The 22,309-nt window shown below is 39.2% G+C and overlaps 1 protein-coding gene across 1 annotated transcript in view; it reads right to left on the reverse strand.

The window, feature by feature from the left end:
* The window catches only part of LOC114364343 (uncharacterized), a 60,755-nt gene that overhangs the window by 10,596 nt on the left and 27,850 nt on the right, over window positions 1-22,309 (reverse strand). Inside the window, exons 3-13 of the mRNA XM_028320461.1 lie at window positions 21,221-21,325; window positions 17,841-17,923; window positions 13,686-13,763; window positions 13,498-13,574; window positions 11,898-11,962; window positions 11,285-11,462; window positions 1,540-1,676; window positions 1,044-1,248; window positions 739-903; window positions 435-628; window positions 170-266 (exon numbers count right to left, since the gene is read on the reverse strand). Of these exons, the coding sequence (XP_028176262.1) occupies window positions 170-266; window positions 435-628; window positions 739-903; window positions 1,044-1,248; window positions 1,540-1,676; window positions 11,285-11,462; window positions 11,898-11,962; window positions 13,498-13,574; window positions 13,686-13,763; window positions 17,841-17,923; window positions 21,221-21,325 (1,384 nt within the window). The remainder of the gene's footprint in view (window positions 1-169; window positions 267-434; window positions 629-738; window positions 904-1,043; window positions 1,249-1,539; window positions 1,677-11,284; window positions 11,463-11,897; window positions 11,963-13,497; window positions 13,575-13,685; window positions 13,764-17,840; window positions 17,924-21,220; window positions 21,326-22,309) is intronic.

Here is a 22,309-nt window from a genome sequence, read left to right on the forward strand (position 1 = left end):
AGACCTGTATGTTTTGTGGCTGTCACTTCATATTTCACCTCTCCCGCGCTACTGCTATACCTTAAGAACTATCCCAGTTATGTGCTAAACTTGTAGCAAAAATGAACCTGATGTAATGGAACTGGGAATTTAGAACTGACAGAAGAATACTGGAAGAGAAAAATGGTACCTGTTCGTAAATATCTTTTAATGAGTCAGCTATACAACCAGAGAAGTCTGGCAGTTTCCACTTCACGCCATGTTGACCTGTTTTGGGCTCGCAGAACCTGAAAATGTAACGTAAATTATTATTAGTATTGTTACAAGCGATCGACATGGAAATCATTGGGGGAGGCCTATGTTCAGCAGTGGACGTCCTATGGCTGAAATGATAATGATAATCGTCACAAGCAGTACATAACTTATTTTGCCATTTTCAAGTGGTAAATTTTTACCTAGTAGTCTCCCCAGTATGCCCTGGTGGGCAGGAAGCTGAGGCATGTGCTCCTGGTGCAGTCTTGAGCCACCTCAGGCCGTGAGAGGCCTCGGTCTGGCAGGCCTCGTCGTTTAGGCCTAAGGCCCACATGGTCACGCCCTTTGCGTTGGTGCCAGCCACGGACGACACTTGACATCGGAATTCTCCTGATTTCTGTATAAGTAAAGAGATAAAGTTAATGGTGCTAGCAGGATTTCTTTTCAGAGGTTTTCGGGGAGCATTTGGATGGAATATATGAAAAAGGGTAAATAAGGTAAACTCACCTGGACGTTATAAAGCTTGAGCACACTCCCAGCAGGGTACAAGTCCTCCCACACTTCTCTTCCCGGAGCTAACGGTAGCAGAGTTCTTTCCCGAGCCCAACTGAACCCCAAAGCTCCGTGCACTCTACCTGCACCGGCTAAGCAGGTGATGCTTACGTTGTCACCCTGGTAAAAAAAAATAACATTACCTTACCACCAAAATGTCTTCATCAATAAGTATAGTACAAAAAAATGTCGACTGGAGTATTGTGAACCGAGAAAGTTCTTCGTTTCTTTCATGTTCTCTTTTCTATGTTTAGACTTACCTTGTTGACTGTTAACGTAGAGGGCACCAGGCGTATATCAGGTGGTCTTAGCACAGCCAACCTCAAGGCTCTACATCTTCGCCTGCCCGCGTCATCGGCCGAGCATGACCACTTCCCACGGTCGGGACGTTGGGCTTCAGACACTCCTAGGACCGACATGCGTCTGCCGAGAGCGTCTTCTGCTACGGTGCGGGTCCAAATATCCCTGTAGAAATAAATATTCTAAAGTAACATTTTCTAGTTTTATTGGTTTCTGAAAAGGCGGGATTAATAGTCTGTAAATTCTGTGAATTCTTTGTGTTAACAAGGGTCATGAAGTTGCCAGGGTTTAGCTATTTCACATCTTTGCATAGGCTGTTAATGATGAACTATGTTTCATGCATATTTATGACGATAGGCGACGGAGATGACACCCAAACGGCACCTTAACTCGAATGACTAATGACTGGTTGCAAGAGCCAATGGATACTCCGTTAAATAACAAGCTACAACTGACCTGGTGGTGCCATCGAAGTTGATTTTGACGCCATCTTTGTACCAGGAGAAGACTGTGTCTGGTGAGCCGTACGCCATACAACTGAGGATGAACTCTGATCCCTCCCACACGTCAGGACGCTGGTTTACTACTAACGCCTAGAATAAAATAACCATAAATTAATCGAGGACAAAGCAAGTAGGTATTAGGGTCAAAACAGACGCCACGATAGCCGAACGGTGAAGAGGGCGGACTGGCCGACTCGTGATCCGGGGAACGCGGGTTCGGTCCCCGCCGCCGCTCGACTATTGTGGTGAGCTCACTCGTGACACAAGCATATTTAGCTTAGTACGAGGGGCTAACAGGACTATTAGTTATTTGTGTAATAACATTACTAATAATCTTAAAAAAAAAAAACTCGTCTCTCTTTGCACAGTTCAAGTTTTTTCTAAATTGGACTGTTTATTCAAAAACGGCATGCCTGAAGTGTACCTGAGTGTACCTATGTTATGTAAATAATGTAATTAGGAATTCAGAATATTGCATAGTATAATTAAAGAAATAATAGCGCCATTCTAGTGCCTATCTCCGTAATAATACTAAAAACAATAATACTTAGGTACAACGCTAATTCCGAACGGTCTTATACGGTTCCTTCGCAGCTATTACCGATATAAAGAACACTGCGCCTGTAAAACGAAGACCTGCTGGAATCTGGCCAACTTACGAACAAGCACATCTGAAATAATTAAAGTTTCCAAGGAAAGGCTGGATTGCGTTGGCGCGATACGCTGCCACCGACTTTGTAACCAATGTATGATAAATAAATTATGGCGAAACACTAGCTTTACCTACTTACTTACCATACTAATTAATGAGCATAGTTATGATCTTATAAGTTAACTCAAGTTTTTTTATATTGCTGATGATGCTCAAAAGTGTAAAAATAAATAAACATAATTTGTCTGCTGTGGGGTTCAAACATCCACGGGGGATTTTGTGCCAAAGTTTATTTGGTGTACCCACCTACTTACTTACTTAATGTGAAAACGGTCTAACTAATCCATGTTTAAATTAAATAAAATAGGTAGGTACTTTATACGAGTAAGTATCATCTACCAACGTAAAACGATCTTCGGATGACTCAAAACAAAGATAAAAGTTTGTTTGATCATTCTCATGTCTAAAAGATTTTTTATTAAACAGAAATTACGTATCATTTAATGAAGTAAGGAGAATAACAATGTCTTATTTAAGGTCCTAATTAACAATAAGAGGCATATCGTCGCTCAATTATACTAATTGCTTTGTCGGAAAAGGTTGCTTATTTTGTAAGTTAAGAATCAGTATCAATTACAACAACTAGTTGTATAAAACTGTTCTACTAAATTACTTATACTCTAGCTACTTATAGGAATTATAAAAATGCAGTCTAGATTTATCACAATTTAGAAAGATAAGATTATGTCTTCATGTTCTTAAAGCAATGTTTCATCCCAAGTCGTTAGAGACTACATTTAATAATACACGTAATGGTTTAGTTTTATAGCAAGCCCGTAAATTAATGTGTAGGTACAGTGTTCCATCCATTACGCCTACCTTCGGCCGCAAAGTCACATCTTTGCTATCTCCGATCTAAGTCATTCAAGGCGTCCCATTACGCGTCCCTATAGGACCTTCTCGGGTAGGGTGACCATCAGACCCGATTATTTTTGGCGTAAATACGCACGCTTTCACTGAAAAGCGAAATTGTATCATTCATCACCATCATCATTTTAGTGTCTGTCAAAGGATGTCAACTGCTGAAAATAAGCCTCCCCCAATGATCCATCAGGTGATCAGTCTGCTCGTTTGCCTCCTGTCCCATAAAAAAATGATTTCCATAATATTGACTGGTTGGTATCGACCAGCATCCGGCGCCCGCTACCTTTATGGGGCCGTCAGTCCACCTTGTGGGTAGACGTTCTACACTGCGCTTTCCGGGACGTGGCTTTCACTTCAGAACCTTGACTCTTTATCAGCTACTGTAGGTAATTCTAAAGCTCGAAATTTACATAACATTAGAAATTTAAATAATCACTCGTTGCTGTACTCAGTGAAAAGTTGCACGCAGTAAGTATGGTAATATGACCTTGTATTCACGGTTTTGTCTACGGGTAGTTTTTTATGCTGAGAATTTGCATATTTCAGGCAATGCTAATGTTAAATTAGCTAAATATGACTTAAAATTATGGTTACCCTATTACCGGGTTAGCCCACATAATTACTGGCCTTATAACGAACGTCTAAAGATTAGATTCGCCTCTTTTAATGTGGAAGGGTTGTTTGTGTGGGAATAGGCCGTGGTTTTCAGGATGTAGTCTCACCACACTTGCATGGTTTGGTGGGCATTATATAGAGGCTAATGATATGGGGTTGATGTGAGTAATGTTTCATCATAAAATATTCATTTTCTTGTTACTTCAACCGCTTAGATACATGTCATATATGTACTGTAAAGTGTCTTTGCTAATTACGAAGTATATAACGCTAGTGAAAGGTAGATTGCGATAACGTCCATCCCTGGTTTTAGTCGGAAGCCATGTTAATTATTGGTATTCCAACCAATGCATGTTAGAGTTTATTCAATATTATGCTTAAAAGTTATCTAACTGCCACAGTACAAGTTCTGCTTAGTGTTAAAGAACAATTTATTATTACCGTTAATTCTGAAACCTCTAACGTAGTTACGCAGTCCTTAAAATCCTAAAAAAACCCGGCCTTATGCTGTGAAATATCGAGGCGTCCATTACAAGGGGTTTGGGAGATCACATTTCAAACAATTAAAGCGTCGGGGGTTGTGGACCGTAGAAAAATGAGGCTATTCCTTACGACCCGGGTTATTCCAGCGGTGCTACTCCAAAAACGATATCCGAAGATTCGAATGTTGCCATCCCTCTCACACAAAGAGAGATGCCAGCATGAGCGACGGTGAAATGTAGACCGTAAACTAAGTAGACAGCGTTTCGGAGTAGCCCCCTATTCTGTTGTAGCCTAGTCCGAGTTCGGTCTTAGGTACTGATGGTTGCTCTAATTTGTTGGGAGAAACCTATTTCAATAAAAGAATTAATGCGTGGTTATCTAAATATATAAAAGGAGAAACTGACTGACTGACTGACAGATCAACGCACAGCCTAAACGGCTAAACGTAGGCACTTGAAATTTGGAAGGGACGTACCTTAGGTACCGTAGAGGTGCACTAAGAAAGGAATTCCCAAAATTTCCACGGGAACGGGAATTAGCGGGAAAAACGGGATTCACGCGTACGAAGTCGCGGGCGGCCGCTAGTCGAGAGATATGTACAGTAGGCGCGCGAGTTCATGTCCATCCTGAGGAATGCGGTAGTGCTGTTACCTAACTAATTATGCTAATGTCGATATCGACAATTATTACCAATTAAGTAGGTCAACCTTATCTACTTATTCCATATTTTTTTCAACTTATAAGTAAGTATATGTATAAGTATTAAGTAAGTAAGTAAGGCCCCGATGGACATGAACTCGCGCGCCTACTGTATTTGGCGCATGATGTTTTGATAATTGGGTGTTTGATTTTATGATTGCCTATTGTGTTTCCAAGAAGATATTTACTAGAATTAACTATTTATTATTGTTATAAAGCAATAACTTTGTTAATTATTACTTCCAAACATTATCAGGGATTGTTCTTGCAAAAATAATTTCGTAATAAAATATAATAATAGACGCTTAGCTAAGTACTAATTTAATGGACATTACAGAAATTGTATATTTTTCAAAGCGGATAGATTGAAAAATACATTAATTAGCTTTTCTGTCTTTTGACTTAAAATACAGAGAGTATTTCCACAGTATTTCTCGCTCTATAGCATTAATTAGACGCGCTAAAGAATAAATCATAAAGAAAATCCAGGAAATGAGTTCCTCGGCTAAGACTTAAATTCGTTCGTTTCAGCCAAATGACGTCCACTGCTGGACAAAGGCCTCCCCCAAGGTTTTNGTATTTAGTGGGTTAAGACGAGCTTGCAGGTGAAGTCGATCTCTCTGTCTTTGACATTTAATTAGTCCCGGCGTAATCCAAGGTTTAAGGATGTGTCTAGAACGGCTAGTTTTTACTTCTTTGGTATTGTTTTGGATTGCCATGTCAATAATCTGGCTAAATTCTGTGACAGCATCGTCGACAGAGTCAGTGTTCATAATGGTGGACCAGTCTACTAGAGATAGCTCTTTTGCAGTTCCATCAAAGTCTACTTTGATATTGGGTCGCTTCGGTATGGTCTTGCTCTTGCCTATATCCGTGCCTAGGAGACATATACAGTGATCCGTTAAATCTGCCGAGCAGACTATACCAAGAGCACCTGTCGGATTTTTGATGTAAAAATGATCGAGGCATGCTTTTTCTCTTGTAGGTATCGTTATTGCTGGCAATAACTGATGTTCAGTTAACAAAGTAATATACTCTATGCATTGTTCATTCAGAGGAACTGAACAGATGTCAAGATTTATGTCTCCGGTTAAAATTATGTTAATTTTATTACTAAAGGATTTTAGGATGGCGTTTAGTGAATTAAGAAACGGGTTGACATTCAGAAATGAAGGAGACCGGTATATACCTAAGATTAGCATGTTCATTTCCAATTTAATTTCCAGGCAATTACAGTCCTCACATACTGACTCTTCTACACTGACATTCAATGTGTCTTTAATATAAGCAGTTACACCACCACATTTATTTATGTATTTTACTGTGCGAAATGAAGAGTAACCTGGTAGCTTTGGGATTAAGGAAGTCTCATTTAGCCAGCATTCCGTTAAAATTATTATATCTAAGTCTACATTTAATCGCTTCAGCGTCACAAGAAACGCATCGAAATTTTGCTGTAAGCTTCTGATATTTAGAGTTAGTACTTTAAGATTTTTTTGCGACATTAAACTAGCACAGTCTTCTACGCTGTTGATTGAGTAGCAGTCCACGGAAAGGGTTTTATCGAAATCATTACATAAATTAGCCATTATCAAACTTGATTTTATTGAAAATTATATGCAAAATATTCAGAGGCGACATTATTCGACTACTACTACGTGTCTCAACAGCGAAATGACAACTAGAGTATAAGATTTGTGTGTATTTTGTGTATGAGTGTGATTTTGTGTGTGTAAGTGTGTGAAATGTTTGATATGTCCTTAGTATATTAGAAATTAATACAATCGTAACAAAAATAAAAATACTTAAATTTAGTAACCAGGGGAAGATAGAGAAAATTATTGGTTTATCGATGAGAGTTCGGTACCTTTGTGGTATTTTCGTCGGCAGTTTTTGGAATACCAACTTTTTCGTCCAGCTCGGAGATTGTGGTGATGCGAATGGCAGGTTTGCCGTCTCCTTTCCTGACGTAGATGTTTCCGTTTCGTACCCAACAATAGCGAAATCCATGCTCATTGGATCGTAATCTTGCTTCTCGAAATAAATGCCTGTTTTCTTTAGTGAGCCTTTCGTTGAAGTATACTTTCGCTGGCTGACCGGCTACTATATTTTCGGAAGTGATGTTGCGCCTGGCCTTCGCTGCTTTGAGTATTTCGTCACGTTTATGTTTCCTCAGTAGTTTTACGACGATTGGGCGCGATGTTTTGTTTTCAGTGGTGGTGGTCTTTGATGCAGGTCCTGCAGGCTTCTTCGATCCGACTCGCTGGATATCCTCAATGTCGGACTCGCCTAGATCAATCCCAATCTTCTGTGAAGCAACCTTGATAACGTGGTACAAGTTTTCGTTGTTATGTTCCTCAATTCCAGTAATTTCGATGTGATTTTTCATGTGGTCTTGCTCGCGCGTTGCCAGCTGTAGCTGCAGATCTCCCACTGTGGACTTAAGGTTTGCGATCTCGAGCTCTGCACTTTGTAGTTTTCTGGAGTGATCGTTTACAGTCTCTTTCAGCGTGTCTGATAAAAATGACATCTGATTTTTTATTTCAGAGTTTTGCTTTTTAACCTCTGTTATTTCTAGTCTGAGTTGTTGTAGTTCTTCAATGACAGAAGAAAAATCCGTACATTGCGATACATTTCTTTCAGCGACTTTAGCTTTCGCTCCTTGCAATCTCGTTCCGTGCGATGACATTGTGTATAGTTTGAATACGGACCAACCCGGTGTGACTGACTGAATACGGAACAACCCGCGGGGGATGAAGGCGGGGGGTGGTGAAGCTTGCGAGCGACGCGACGCGACGAACGGGCAGTTTCAATGGCCGCTAAAAAAAATGTTTTTGCTTGTAGTTTCCTTTAATTGTAGTTTTGTAACAAGATAATCACGTCACTGGTTAGATTAGTTCTTCTGCTTTGTGTTAATGTCACTTGATTTAGGATTCACACACTTTTTCCTATAGATATGAATTTTTATACCGGGAGCTGTCAAAACGCGTCCGTCCCGTTTAATGACCATATTTAAATCGTCTAAATAAAATAGAAATCGTAATAAAATAGAAATAAATATATAACAGTTTTCAAGGATTTCAAACCCTGCAGACCTTCTTAAGTACTTACAACGTAATATCTTGCGATCTGATCAAGCTTCAAGTTCCTCAGATTATCTACAAACGCGAACCAATATTAGTATATGTTTTGCATAATTTCGCCACGGTAGACATCGAGGTTCGGGCCCGGTTCTGCCTACAAGTTTACGAGTAAGCTCAAATAGATGCTATAGTGTAATAAAAGGAAGTACTCTTATAGATGTCAACATCAAATTGTGATCTCCGTCAGTTTATAATTTAACGCGCGAGATTGTAAACGAACGGTTAGGTTTTGTAATCTAACTACGTCAGATAATAATCTGACGGAATTTACGATTTTACGGTGACATACCTACACAATATGATGGAAATAATTTTCACCAACGAAGGAGAAATCTGTACCNGGCTCTTAAATTACTTGCGCACTATTGTCAAGGTAATTCCGTTTAAATGCTAAATAAGCAACTTTATCTTGAGACTGAGGACACAAGAAAATGAAAAGCGGCGTGGCGGACATAAATCAAGCGGAAAACTAAAAACAAAAGTTGTAGAGGCGAGAAGTAAGCTAATATTTCATCTTAGTAGAGAGAAAGAAATTCTTTGAGAAGTTTAACTGGGTAGGCTTCACAATTCCAATAGTTTTTTATTACTCACCGCAGTTCATACAGAAGTTGCTATTAGAAACAATAATAGTAGCTAAGTGCGTAAGTCACTAATTTAAAGTCATTGAACATTAATTGTAACGTGTTCATCTGCAAACGCTACGCCGCGCCGTTACGCTGCTACGCCGCGCCGTTACGCTGCTACGCCACGCTACACTATAGTACGCTACGCTACACTGTAGTACGCTAAGCTGTATCACGCTACGCTGTATCTCGCTACGCTGTAGCCACCCGGAACACGCTCGTCTTAGGGGGCGTCCATAAATTACGTGAGACTTTTAGGGGGGGGAGGGGGTCAACGAAAACCTCACTAAATCTCACGTGGGGGAGAGGGGGGGTCTTGGAAAATATCACGTAATTTTTCCCATAAGAAATAGAGTAAAATTGCCAGAAAATTGGGTTATTGAAGTAAAAAAAAATTTTTTTTTATGATGACAATTTATTCTAAACCGTCTAACCAAATTAAACTAAAAATGCCTCCATCTGCATTTGTGAATACTAAAGATGCAGAATAAATGTCGAAATGAAGAAAATTCGAAATAAAAAAAAACGTCATCAGCATGGCTATTGCGTAAAAAATTGGCCAAGTGCGTCTTGTCTGACGTTACCACAATATATTTCAGAAGCAAGCAATTACTTCATCTAAAGTCACTTTTCTTATTTTCTTCTAAGGATTTTTTACTGGTTAAGAACTTGTATAATACTCGTACATGAGTCAAATGACTATTACTCTTAAACTAAGTAATGTATCTTAACCGTTATAGTTTTCCTTGAAAAAAATTCATCCCCACTTTATAGGGGAGAGTTGGGTATATTGTACCGCCGGGTAAATTGTACCACCCTCATATTTCGTAAAGTATTTATTGAATGTTTGTAATTGCAACACTCAACGATACACAACTAAAATCAATTAATATCGGTCATGTGGTTTTTGCCGTGACAACGAACACGAGTGTTTTATTTTGAAAAGTATTTTTTCATTGTTTTCAAGTAACTTTTGACAATACATGTTTAGTTTGTAATTTTGTTAAATTTAATCATAGGGTGTTTCTAATATATTATTTAGAAGCGTAAATTAGTGTGGATTACAATTATTTGAAACATTTTTCGGTATTTATCAGCTATATTTTTTACCGATTTTTTAAAAGCACTATCACCTAGTCGGCTAAATTGTACCACATCAAGTTGTATGGAACTTTACCAAAGGATTTTGAAATTTTTTTTAGTAAATCATATTTTGAAGTTATAATAGCGTAGTTATGTTTGACTAACAATAAATGAAAGCGAAAGACTGCCAAAGTAGATTAGGTACAAGTGTGTGTTACGATAATTGGAATTACAAAACTTGTACTCAAAATCGTGATAACGTGTAGAACAATATCGATTGTCTATGTTATTAAGTACTGTTTCTTTTCGTTTCCTAATTTGTTAAGAATGTATCGTATAATATTGCTACCCTAGATTTTTTTCAATATTTTATTTTACCGTTTTGTCGGCGTGATTAATATACATACTTTCACAAAATTACAGCTCCCCAGTGCCAATATTTTCCAACCGAAACCTTGGACAGACAGACAGACATATCGAAACTATAAGGGTTCCTTGTCAGGACTACGGAACCCTAAAAAATGACATTACATACGTGTGAAAATATTATGTATTCGTATTTAAAGTAACCAATAGTCAAATTTGACAGATGTCAAATGACAAGTGGTTAAATAACAGAAAAAAATGTTTTTATAACAATGATTTAATACATTTACTTTACTTTAACTTTTAGTACATTTTTAAACTATTAATTTACATTTTATTAATATTTAACCATTAGTAGCAAAATTTAACAATTAGTTATTTTAACTATGAATTAAAAAACTGGTCGAAGGTTGAAGCAATTGCTTGTCTTACTAAACGACGGGAAGCTACGGAACCCTGCACTGCGCGTGGCACGACACTAGGTTACTGATTTTTTCATATAAATCTAATAGACTCGAAGCATAGACATTTCAAAATAGGCATTTTATTAAATATCACGTGAGATTAGGGGGGTGGGGGAGGGGGTCAGGCAAAATATCACCAAATCTCACCAAGGGGGGCGGGGGGGTTGAAAAATGGCCAAAATTGTCTCACGTAATTTATGGACGCCCCCTTACGTTGCCCGTGATTGACCTGCTAACAGGTTCTACAGCGTAGCGTGGCGTAGCAGTGTAACGGCGTATCGTAATACAGCGTAGTAAAGTGCAGCGTAGCAGGTAGCATCCGTAGTCGGTCGGCGCGTGATCTCGTAGCAGCGAGGCGAGCTAGCGCCGCTCGTAGCACGCCCGGCTCTCGGATCGTACAAAACTGAACCTAGCTGGTTAAAATTCGCAGTCCTTAGGGTTGAAAGTTGCTTGTTACCTGCAAACTAAGTGCCGGCTGCATGTCGAAGTGCAGCGTAGCAGGTAGCAGCCGTAGTCGGTCGGCGCGTGACCTCGTAGCAGCGAGGCTAGCTAGCGCCGCTCGTAGTACGCCCGGCTCTCGGATCGTACAAAACTGAACCTAGCTGGTTAAAATTTGCAGTCTCAAGGGTTGAAAGTTGCTTGTTACCTGCAAACTAAGTGCCGGCTGCATGTCGAAGTGCAGTGTAGCAGGCAGCAGCCGTAGTCGGTCAGCGCGTGACCTCGTAGCAGCGAGGCGAGCTAGCGCCGCTCGTAGTACGCCCGCCTCTCGCCGCGCGCCCCACACTCGAAGCCATACTGTACGGGCGCCGTTTATGTCAGCTGAGCTATAAATCACAAAAATATAAAATAATTTACGTATGGTAACTTTTTTTTACACATACCTGGTTAGTTTACAAGTCTATTATTGCAGCATGAGCACTTACATTAGGTATAGGTACATTTTTTTGTTATTAGATAAAATGTCCAAAGTGAAAGGTCCAACTCCTCCCATATAATGGAGTTCAGTTTTCCACGTATCAAATACGTTATGTCTCTGAAGACTTCATACACAAAGTTCGCTAAAATCATTTTTCCTTTGCGTGTATCACATTTACAAACACTCTGAGACCCTTTGAGAGTAGACGCCCGTAGACAATCGAAATGTTTTGAATAACAAAGTGTCACATAAAATTAGATTGTCCACGATTTTGTATCTTAGAAACACTATTTGCGTAGAAAATGTGAAGTAATATTTATTATGTAAATGTCTAAAAGCTTACCTTATATTTAGCACTTCAATTTCATCTTCTAAAGTAATATTGGATGCTCTTAAATAGGTCGTTATCTGAAAACAATAGTGATAAAGGTTTAGCACCGGTCTACTATTAAGATAACTTACTTAGATATTGCGGGATAGGTCACGTTATGAGTGTTAAAATATTATAATCAGACTATGAGTAAACTCTGGCACACAGCTGACCCGTTGCTGCAGTATGATACGGTCGTGGTGTGACTTAAATAAGTATTAAGGTGAGGCAAACTGAAAACCAGCGTCGTGGCCTTCCTCACCGGGGGCCACGGCATATGCTGAGCGGGTATAGCGATGGGCATCGCTGTGCGACAGGGTGGCACTGCTCAGTTTACTTTCTCTTTAGTCCAGTCAATAAAGCATTATATATGGAAATTCGTGGAACACAAATTCTGACTTCGGGACTTTATTTAGACTAGTTAGGAGGTGAACATAGCAAAAGTCCCCGCCCTTAGCCCTTGAGCCGGCGGGGTGAGGGGGGTTTAAAGATATCACTTTTCGGTTTTTCGCTTAATCCTCGGAAACTATGCGTCCTAGTGACATGACTACTATGAACCAAAAAAAGGTTATTTAATTTGCAACAGGTGAGACGGTCAAGTTTTTCTATATCTTTTATAGTTTTCACGGCATCTGCTCTAGAAGGTCTGTAATATTGGAAATTTTATTTTTGTCTTACATGTTCCCATCAGGAGAAAATCGACTAAACCAACATTAAGCAAAAATTTTATACATGCGGGAGCATGTTAAGCCTAGTTCCAGGGAGGGGACTGCACTGTGTGTATATTTAGACGACCCAATTGGAGCCACTTTTGACTCCTCATCACTCAAAAACTACTGTGCATTAACACTTCAAATTTGGCTCATGTGTTGAGACTTGCAAGATAAACGTGAGCTTTAAATTTCATAAATATACCTCAAACGGTTCTTTAGGTATTGACGTCTAATTATCTACATATCTGACCTATAGACCAAATTCTAACAACTTCCAGATGACCTTGAAGGTTCAAATTTGGCATCCAGATAGGTAGATGTATAAATACAAAGGAACAAATAAAAAACCAGTAAATTTTAACATTTCACAGGTGATAGATAGATTTTAGAGCTCTAAATGTCGATTTTTGAACGTCAATACCTAAATAACCATTTGAGGTATATTTATGAAATTTGAAGCTGATGTTTATATTGCAAGTTTCAACACATAAGCCAAATTTGAAGTGTTAATGCACAGTAGTTTTTGTGGATGGAGGAGTCAAAAGTGGCTCCAATTGGGTCGTCTAAATATACGCACGGTGCAGTCCCCTCCCTGGAACTAGGTTTAACATGCTCCCGCATGTCTAAAATGTTGGCTTAATGTTGATTTAGACAATTTTCACCTGATGGGAACATGTAAGACAAAAATAAAATTTCCAATATTACAGACCTTCTAGAGCACACGCCGTGAAAACTATAAAAGACATAGAAAAACTTGAATGTCTCACCTGTAGCAAATTGAATAAGCTTTTTTTGGTTCATAGTAGTCATGTCACTAGGACGCATAGTTTCCGAGGATTAAGCGAAAAACCGAAACTTACTTGTTTGACAATTTCTTGCGATATGTTGACGTTTCCTTGGTCCACGATTTGCAGTCTTGTTTCGAAGCGTGCAGTGGCTGAAACAAAAGAAAAAGAAGTTACAAAAAAAAGGAAACTAACATCTTGAGGTAGTGTGATCCTTTTGTGCATAGCATAGACATGAAATACTGTATTTGGCTGTAACTCACTGAAGTCTGTCTCTTTGGGGTCGCAGTCACATGAAGTCCCGTCCTTGCAGCCTTCGGAACATTCTTCTATCCCACATTCTGGAAATCAAACACAAATTATCATAAAAAGCTTCGTATTGGAGCTTATAGCATAGTAGTGTACTTGGGGAATGACCATTTCAATGGTTGATACTATTAAATATGATTTTAATTTATTAGTCGCTATAGGTACTTACTCAGTACCTAGTGATTGACAGGGAGGTTGATCTCTTAAGAAAAGTCATTTCTTCTGATTTATCAATCTGAGTGTTTGAATAATTTTACAGCACGTTCAAATTATTAAATAAACATTTGACATTTTACCAATACCTATATTTAACCTCAAGGTATGTGAGGCTTACATTTAACCTGATGCCTCTTGGCGCCCTTAACTTTGCCTAGTAGGCAAAAATGATAAATGAGCAAACGCTTCCAAAGCCTATCATTTAAAATTACATCATTAAAAACAGCCTAAAATCGCAATCTTTCATAACACATCTAATCATTCATAGCATCAACTCCTCTCATCAAACCACTTTGCGTCCAAATCCTTATAATACCTACTGGAGATGCCATAATTGGCGGACGTCGGGATAATGATAAAGAATGGTGGCGTCAGTTTAATAAAGGCCGGCTATTACGACAATTGTTCTCTTTCGAAGCTCGTTGCTCGTTTATACGTTGCGATAACTCGAAATATGAAAGGAATGGTTTTACTAGGTTTAGGTCTAACTTTTAGTTGACCCGTCACTGATGGGCCGTCAGCTTTTTCAGATTTCCCAGCCAAATCAGTCAAGGCGCTTATTGGTACTACGCTTCCAATCGATCTGTTTGTCTGAGCTTTTTCATGTCTTGCCTACTATTTTAGGCTCGTATTTGAAACGAAGTCAAAACTCTTTTCAAACCTTTGCATAGTATAGGTATTTGCATAATTCAGTGACTTCAGGCTTGAAAGCATTTAATCCTACTTGAGTGTTGTTTCATAACACACGTCTCAGGCTTAGAAGAGGTAACAGGTTCACAATATTACCTACTCTCAGACAATTTTTCTTCGATTGTGGTTTGATGAACAAATTACTTTGTTTTGGAAACATAGTTAAGGTGCTTTATAGGAATATTTAGTGAGATAGATATAGAGAGGCGTACCTCGCTCTATGCAACGACCTGAAGTGCATCGTAATAAAATTGAAGCTTGTAAATCTTGCTTTCAATGCGCATAAAGAAGCAGCTTGTTAACGAAGTGCATTCAGCGAATGGATCCGTATTTTGTAAATGAAGTCAGCCGGATTTATTGCACAGACGACGGCAAATCAAGCTTAACACTAGCATCTTATATAGTTGTATTAAAAGCGAGTTTGCGACAAAAATGGCTAGTCTAATGTGCTTTTGTTGTACTATTAGTTGCCGAACAACTTTGGTAAGTCAAATTAATTGGCATTGATCTCGCGCTAGATCGAGTTCCTGGCTAGAAACTATGTTTGTGCCAACTTTAGTAGTTATGGGAGTGATGCTATTGTTAAAGGCATACAGGATGGTGAATTAGGTTAGTAAATGCTTAATACTGTGTATAGCCCGACCAGAAACATATAGAACATAGTTTATTTATCAAACCATGTATTGTGAGAAAAGCTTTGGTATTCCTTATCTTCTGCAGTCTGTAGCAGGTATACTTTTTAAAATAGACTAAGTAACGCCCGTATTCACAAACATTACTATGAGGTCTCACAGTGCACGAGGACGCACAGGGTGACATACGAACCAATCATAGAGCTCTATTCAACGCTGTGCGTTCGATTTGCTGCTTCACTTAAGCAAGTATCATTAGTGAATACGGGCGTAAAATACCCATTATAGCATTATTCGAACTGGAACAATAAATAGTTCGATATTTTGTCGGAAACATATTTCGAAAATAAAATACGTAGGTATAATAGGGAAAGAAAACTTACGACTTCAAGAAAATAACAAAATCATTCCACATTTAATTGAGCGTGCTCTCTACGTGAAGGTTTCAATTTAACAATAAATATTAATTACAGTGTAGCAGAAAATGTGGTTCAATTATCAATATTAATATTTATAGAACCATGTAATTAGTTCGTGGAAATAGCTTTTATACAAATCAACTTTTAGTATTTTTTTGAGAGGCGTTATTGAAATAACAACGTGATGTTTCCCGTTCATACGAGCATAATTATTGTTTGTTTTCAGAAATCTGTTTTGAGACAAATAGATCGTTATATTCGATCTATGACAAACTGGATTTCACGCGTGTGAAGCGGCAGGAAAAATAATTATTCTTTAATTAGGTGTAAATATTTTCATCTACGCAGTTGTTGAAAACCTGAGACAGTCGGAAGTTGTATAAGCAACGTATTAGCATTACAAAGCGCTCATGCATCTTATGCTCAAAGCGTGTGGATGCTAAGTGCTATGCATTTGGTGCACACCTGTTGTTGAGCATAGCAGAGTAGGGATGCCCCACATGCAACGGTAAAAATGGTGGTGAGCTTGCAAAATCGTAACACTTGTAAGTATTTTTCATCGTCATATTAGCATCGTAGAATAGAGCTGTTGGTCAGGTGAGTATTGTTGCACAACATTTAATGGTGTGATTCTTGTCAAGGTTATTTGGTGGTAAGTTTTCAAAGTCGTAGCACTTGTAAGAATTTGTCATCGTCGAGTTAGCATCATAGAATAGCTGATCGTTTAGTCAGCTAAGTAGGGTTGCACCATATGCAATAGTAGGACTGTTGTTGGGGTTTGTTGGTGGTGAGATTGCAAAGTAGTAAAAGTTGTAAATATTCGAGTTGTTAGCTTATGATTTAGTCCGGTGTGTGTAGCTAATGAATTAGTCCTTTTAAAGTATTTACAAAAACTGGCTTATACTATGTATAGCTTAAGCCAAAGTTTTGCCGGCGGTCTTAACTACACATAAATTGCAATATTGGGGACGACATGGAAGTTAATAATTCTAATTACATCGATGAAATGTGTATTCTTACAACACTACTCTAGAAGTTAGTTTCGAATTGCACTGGGTAGATTAAACAGAAATATATAGCGTAATATTACTTAGCGGTATTTTCATGTGTGTATTATGAAGGTAATAAACTAAGGTGGTGTGCATAAATGCAGCGGAAATTGAACATAGATCATAAACTAGCTTTATTTATGTTTATTTTATATTGTGCTTTATAGCCTCTTTTATGAAGAGCTAGATTAATTGCATGCATGCGGTCGACATGCTCTTGTGCGCTTAGAACATTAAATATGAAACATGCTGTTTATTTGTGTATTATTAACATTTATTACAGCTCGTAAATGATATGCAGTCACATAATAAAGTGTTAACCAAATGGTATGAGTTTTCATATAGAGTCCTCTGCAGATTTTAACGATCTTGATCCATGACAAGATAAGGCTAAGGGATATTTCTCGTCGAAATTCGATAAGATTTTATTGTGGGGCACATCCTGGTACAATTTATTTTTCATCACCCCAAGCGTTATCCTTCCTCTTACAAAACAATACAATATTCTGAGTCACCCCTAGCCTCGTGTTCTTCTTCCTCAAATCCGGTGTGCAAATAAATACAGGGTGTCTACTTAAGTATGAATCAAAAAAGATTGATTCTACATCTCAAATGAAACAATTTTCTCTAAGAAAAGGATCTTTAAACATTACCTCTCCATATAGATTGTCACCAGTAATCAGCAAATTACTCGTAGTATGAGCACGTCAATTTTTTTGAGAATAATTTGCGTATTGTTTCTGTTTAATTTTTTTTTTGCATTTGAGCAGAAAAACCAATCCTTTATGTTTGATCCATACTAAGGGTATCTTCAAAGTAGTCGCAGCGCTACTACCGAGACAAACGCGACATGCGTTGCACGTTAGAAATTGTATGATGTACTTAGTGGTGCTACTGTGTGACACTAATTTGAAGGCGCCCTTAAAGCGATACCCTGTATATTCTTCAAATGATCGCAGAACTACTACAGTGACAAACGTGACATGCGTTGCACTTTTAGAAATTGTATGATGTAGTGGTGCTTCTTCACGACACTACTTTGAAGGCGCCCTTAAAGCGACACCCTGTATATGCATAAAATGGTGTACATGTAACATATTCACCTGGCTCCGCGATCTGCGCCTCGCACAGGTCGCCGGTGTACCCCGGGGCACAGATGCAGCTCACCGCGGCGGGACCCATCTGCCTGTGGACACAAACTTGGGTCAAACAGGTGGGCTTTGAATTGTAAATAAGGACGAGATTTGCTTGCACACAACGATATACTTAGGCCGAGTTGCACCACCAAATTTTGACCGTAACTATAACGTTATCAGGTGCTTTTTGTATGGAGTTTGACAGATTTGTGACATTTATCAAAGTTAAAGTAAGATGGCGCAACCCAGCCTTAAACACACGTGAACTTACTACGGCAGAGCAACTCAGACGGAACGTCAAGCTGTAATCTCGTGTACATGTTTGTACCTATAATATCCGTTGTATTCAGTCAGTTATGTAAAGCGATTAGAGCGATTACACACTGCATCCGATTCGATTGCGAGCCAAAAAAGTTGATCCGAAGTAGCTGTAGTATTAAAGTAATTATAACTCCGGTTGCGGAAAGGTTGTGAAAAGAACCTGGATGCGGGTAGCGCAGGACTGGTCGTTATGGAAAGCCTTGGGGGAGGCCTTTGTCCAGCAGTGGACGTCATTTGGCTGTAACGAACGAACGAAATAATGCCGGTTGCAGATCAAGAGCTCGCTAAGCTAAACTAACGGTATGAGAGTTTTTACGGATTTAGATCTGATGCTAATAGAATTTTTAATCCAAGTGACATACAATCGAATGTATAGTCTTTGCTCGTGATGTGGTGTGCATCTTGAAATATTTTCATAGTTTTTTTGGGCAACATTTATGGTTCAAAAGGTGATGCCATACCGCTCTTTCATCATTTAAATGCCAATGAAATTATTGAACTCTATTGGCGCGAACTATACATAATACGACACGATATCATCTATTCCATGCTGCACTATATTACGTCAAACACCATGACACCATAAGCTTTGTATTCCGCGCTCGTAGGCCGGGCGCTGCCGGTTACTTTATTAAAAAGCATTGTCCCAATATCGGGCCGATTTATCACCCCTGTCAATACGTGGTGCTATACAAGCTTTACAAATTCACGCTGACCCTGACGATACAAAGGCTTTTGTAACAAAAGTTGGCTGTGGTCATTTTTAAAATAACCCTTAGTAGGATATAATAAACTTTTACCTCCGATTTCGCATATATTCGATACTTAGGTTATTCAGTTAAAGTATTACACTATGTGGCAATAGATACCTAAGTATTGGTCTAAAATATCTACATACAAAAGTACCTACATATTATTATTCTGTGATACAAGTAAGATGTTTATTGTTATTTATATGTATTTACAGTAAGTACATCAAATTTTCTATTTCTATTGTTTTAGTCGGTATGTCTAATAAATAAACTCGTAGGTATTTCTGGAATAACTCAAAGCTAATACAAACAAGAATTTACTAGCCTATAAATACTTAACTAGAATTCTGCCAAATATGATGTATTAGGCATAAACAATAGGCTAACCTCCGGTCGTTTGAAGTGGAAAGGAATATATTGGCAAACCCCTGGGGCCAATAGTTTATTTTTGTGGCTCATAATATGACTGTGAACAGAAGGCTCTCTCTCATGGGATAGTAAAAAATACGTATACCTAAAGCCTTTATTAAAAAGGAAAAGGTATCCAGTAGTCTTTGGTACTTACTGTCGAGTGCTTCGGGTCATTTCAGAACTGGCAGATTTTCTCAAACTTTGTAGTGGCTCAAAGCTCAATGGGCCTAAACGTTGTGCTTCGTGGCATTGTAGAAATTTATTAATACTTGAGATACGGGGTAAAAAGTGAATTTAATAACAATTACAACCACCTATATTAATTTACAAATTCAAATCGTAAAAATCGAGAGACGAGAGCGAGAAAAAAAAATAAAAGAGAAATGTTAATGTTCATCGAAAAAAGAATGTAGTTTTTTTACTGGCCAGTGCCGTGCTTTTTCGCGGGCAAGGAGGTTGCCGTGTGCAGCCGTAACAAACTTCAAGTCAAGTTTAGGTCCGTTAATCTTCTAGTCATGCTCGACATAACTTTTTTGATCGTGTGCCATGTCCCGTGTGTGATGTCATAATGACGTAGGTAAATTTGGAGCGGGCTCACTGAGTATTAGTAAGCTACTCAAAGTACATAATTGGTAGTTACCCAATTGAGCGAACTGACGTATCATTGATCTATTGTTTTGTTATTAATATATGGGCCTTCTATTCCAAATTGCTTTGTTCGCACAGGCTGTATGAGGTTATATCACAGCGATTCAATTTCGCGTTTGCAAAAACGAAAGTGCTTAGTCAGTTGGGCGTTCATCAATGAAAGTACTAGTTTCATTTTTACGAGGCTTTTTATATTCATGAATAACAGTTTTGGTTTTTATGTAAAATTAATTGTATTTATTTTCAGCTTAATCACTTTGAAACGTTTCGTGAGATTGCGGTCACACATTACCTGCCTTGTTCTGCATTAAAAACAAACAATAATAAAAATTGCAAAAGAGTATAATACTAATGCATGTTTGTCTGAAAAATGTATAAACTCCTACATAATTTAATATTCCTGAAGGTGACCCTGTATGTAACTTTGTGTAGGTACTGGCAGGGTCCCGCTGAATATGAAGTTGTGAACCTTCAACTTATTCGTAACAATCTTAAACACACCTGTTACTTCAAACACTTGACTTGTGTATGAAAGATAGTCTTAATTCTTACATCAGCTATGAATAATGAGTCCGTTGAAATATTCCGAAGTAAAACGAGATGCAGCGAAAATATCGCGAACGAAAACGCAAAGACAGTGCCGTCTCAGCCTCACGCAAAAGTTAAATAGGACGGAACCGGTTCGAGTAATGTGCATTTAACTTGTAACGAGCGAAAGTTCTCAACAAATATCGGGGGAATTCCGCTGTGGACCGGCGAATCGTTATGCCGAGGAGATTGCTGGGTATTAAACGAAACCGCTGGCGCAGCGAAAATGGACGCCGGTAACTGAAGGGTTAGGCTAAGTTGGGTTAGACCGGTGGTCTGCACGGGAATTCCCCGTAGTGCGTAATACCACTGACTCCCCTTTAATCCCTACAGAGTAAGACCTAGGCTTTGCAACGGTGGGTCTAGATCACCCTGAGAAGGTAAAAAGCAACAAGCGTACACGCATTGCTGAATGATGGAAAGCGCTACTAATAATTATCATCATCATTCTTTCAGACACAGGATGTCTACCGCTGAAATAGTCTTCCTTCTACACATTAACCTTCCTTAAGGCGCTAATATCAATTGGATTGGATAAAGGTACCTATCCCATAACATACTGTTGTCCCCATGGCAACAGATGCCTAATGCGGTTCCTCCACGCAAAAAAGGTTGGGTTCCACTCACCTGCACGTGCCGCCGTTTTTGCACATGTTGGACGTTCGCGGGCAGAGCGGGCCCTCGCCGCAGTCGGCCCCGGAGTACCCCTCGAAACATGCGCAGTGGAACTCCCTGCGAGCAAAATATTGCGGGTTAAACAATAAATTTCACAAAATACCCGCACGGAAACAGTTGCCGCGACTGTGTATGAGTGCGGCCGGTTTTTGTTGGCACACTGCAAACCGTGAGTGATGGCCCAATATTTCGGCGCGGATCGCGGCGCGTGTCATCGGCTCTATCGAGTACTTTATTCTGCTTTGCACTAAATTTTCACGCTCTATTGAGTGCGTTAATGGGTTTCCAAGAGAGATTTTTCGTTGATAAACCCAACCATTAAATACAAAATATTCGACGCTGAAATATTTCAAAAAGAAAATTTGAGCGGTATTTGCCGATTATGTATTTCACAGTCGTCGGAAATGCCTACAAATTGAATTTTGATTTCGCCTGAAGGGAATTAAGATCTGTAGTACTTCATCGCCAATCATCTCAGTTTAAGATCGGGTTTACAAGTGGGTTTAGCAGTTCGTTTACCTATCAATATTTGCTATTGTTGCCGAACAGTCTCGGTAAAACAATACTTCAAAAACTTTTACATTTATGGATACAACGTGAACTTAAATTTACGGTTAGCAATCGTGTGTCCAAAGGTATGTTTAGTCAGGAAACAAGATCAGGCCCAGCACGCGGAGTTACGTGCCTTCCAGTCTGATAGCAGGCGTCCAGTCTGTTGAGGGACTTACTTGTAGTCCTGCCGAGCGTAGCAGTGCCCTAACAAGCGGCACTCTATCGCACTGTACGATGGAGGGCCCGGGTCGGTGGACGGCGCCGTCACTGCGTATGTCACGTTGAAGCCGAAGACTGAGAGGAGGTTCAGCTGTGTGCCCTTTAGGCCTATAGTTTAGTAGGGGACTTACTTGTAGTCCTGCCGAGCGTAGCAGTGTCCCAGCAGGCGGCACTTTATCGCACTGCACGATGGAGGGCCCGGGTCGGTGGACGGCGCCGTCACGGCGTATGTCACATTGAAGCCGAAGACTGATAGCAGGCCTCCAGTCT

This window comes from Ostrinia furnacalis, unplaced genomic scaffold (genome assembly GCF_004193835.3).
Source record: "Ostrinia furnacalis isolate ACB-3 unplaced genomic scaffold, ASM419383v2 OfSCF7379, whole genome shotgun sequence".
NCBI classification, from domain to species: Eukaryota; Metazoa; Arthropoda; class Insecta; order Lepidoptera; family Crambidae; genus Ostrinia; species Ostrinia furnacalis.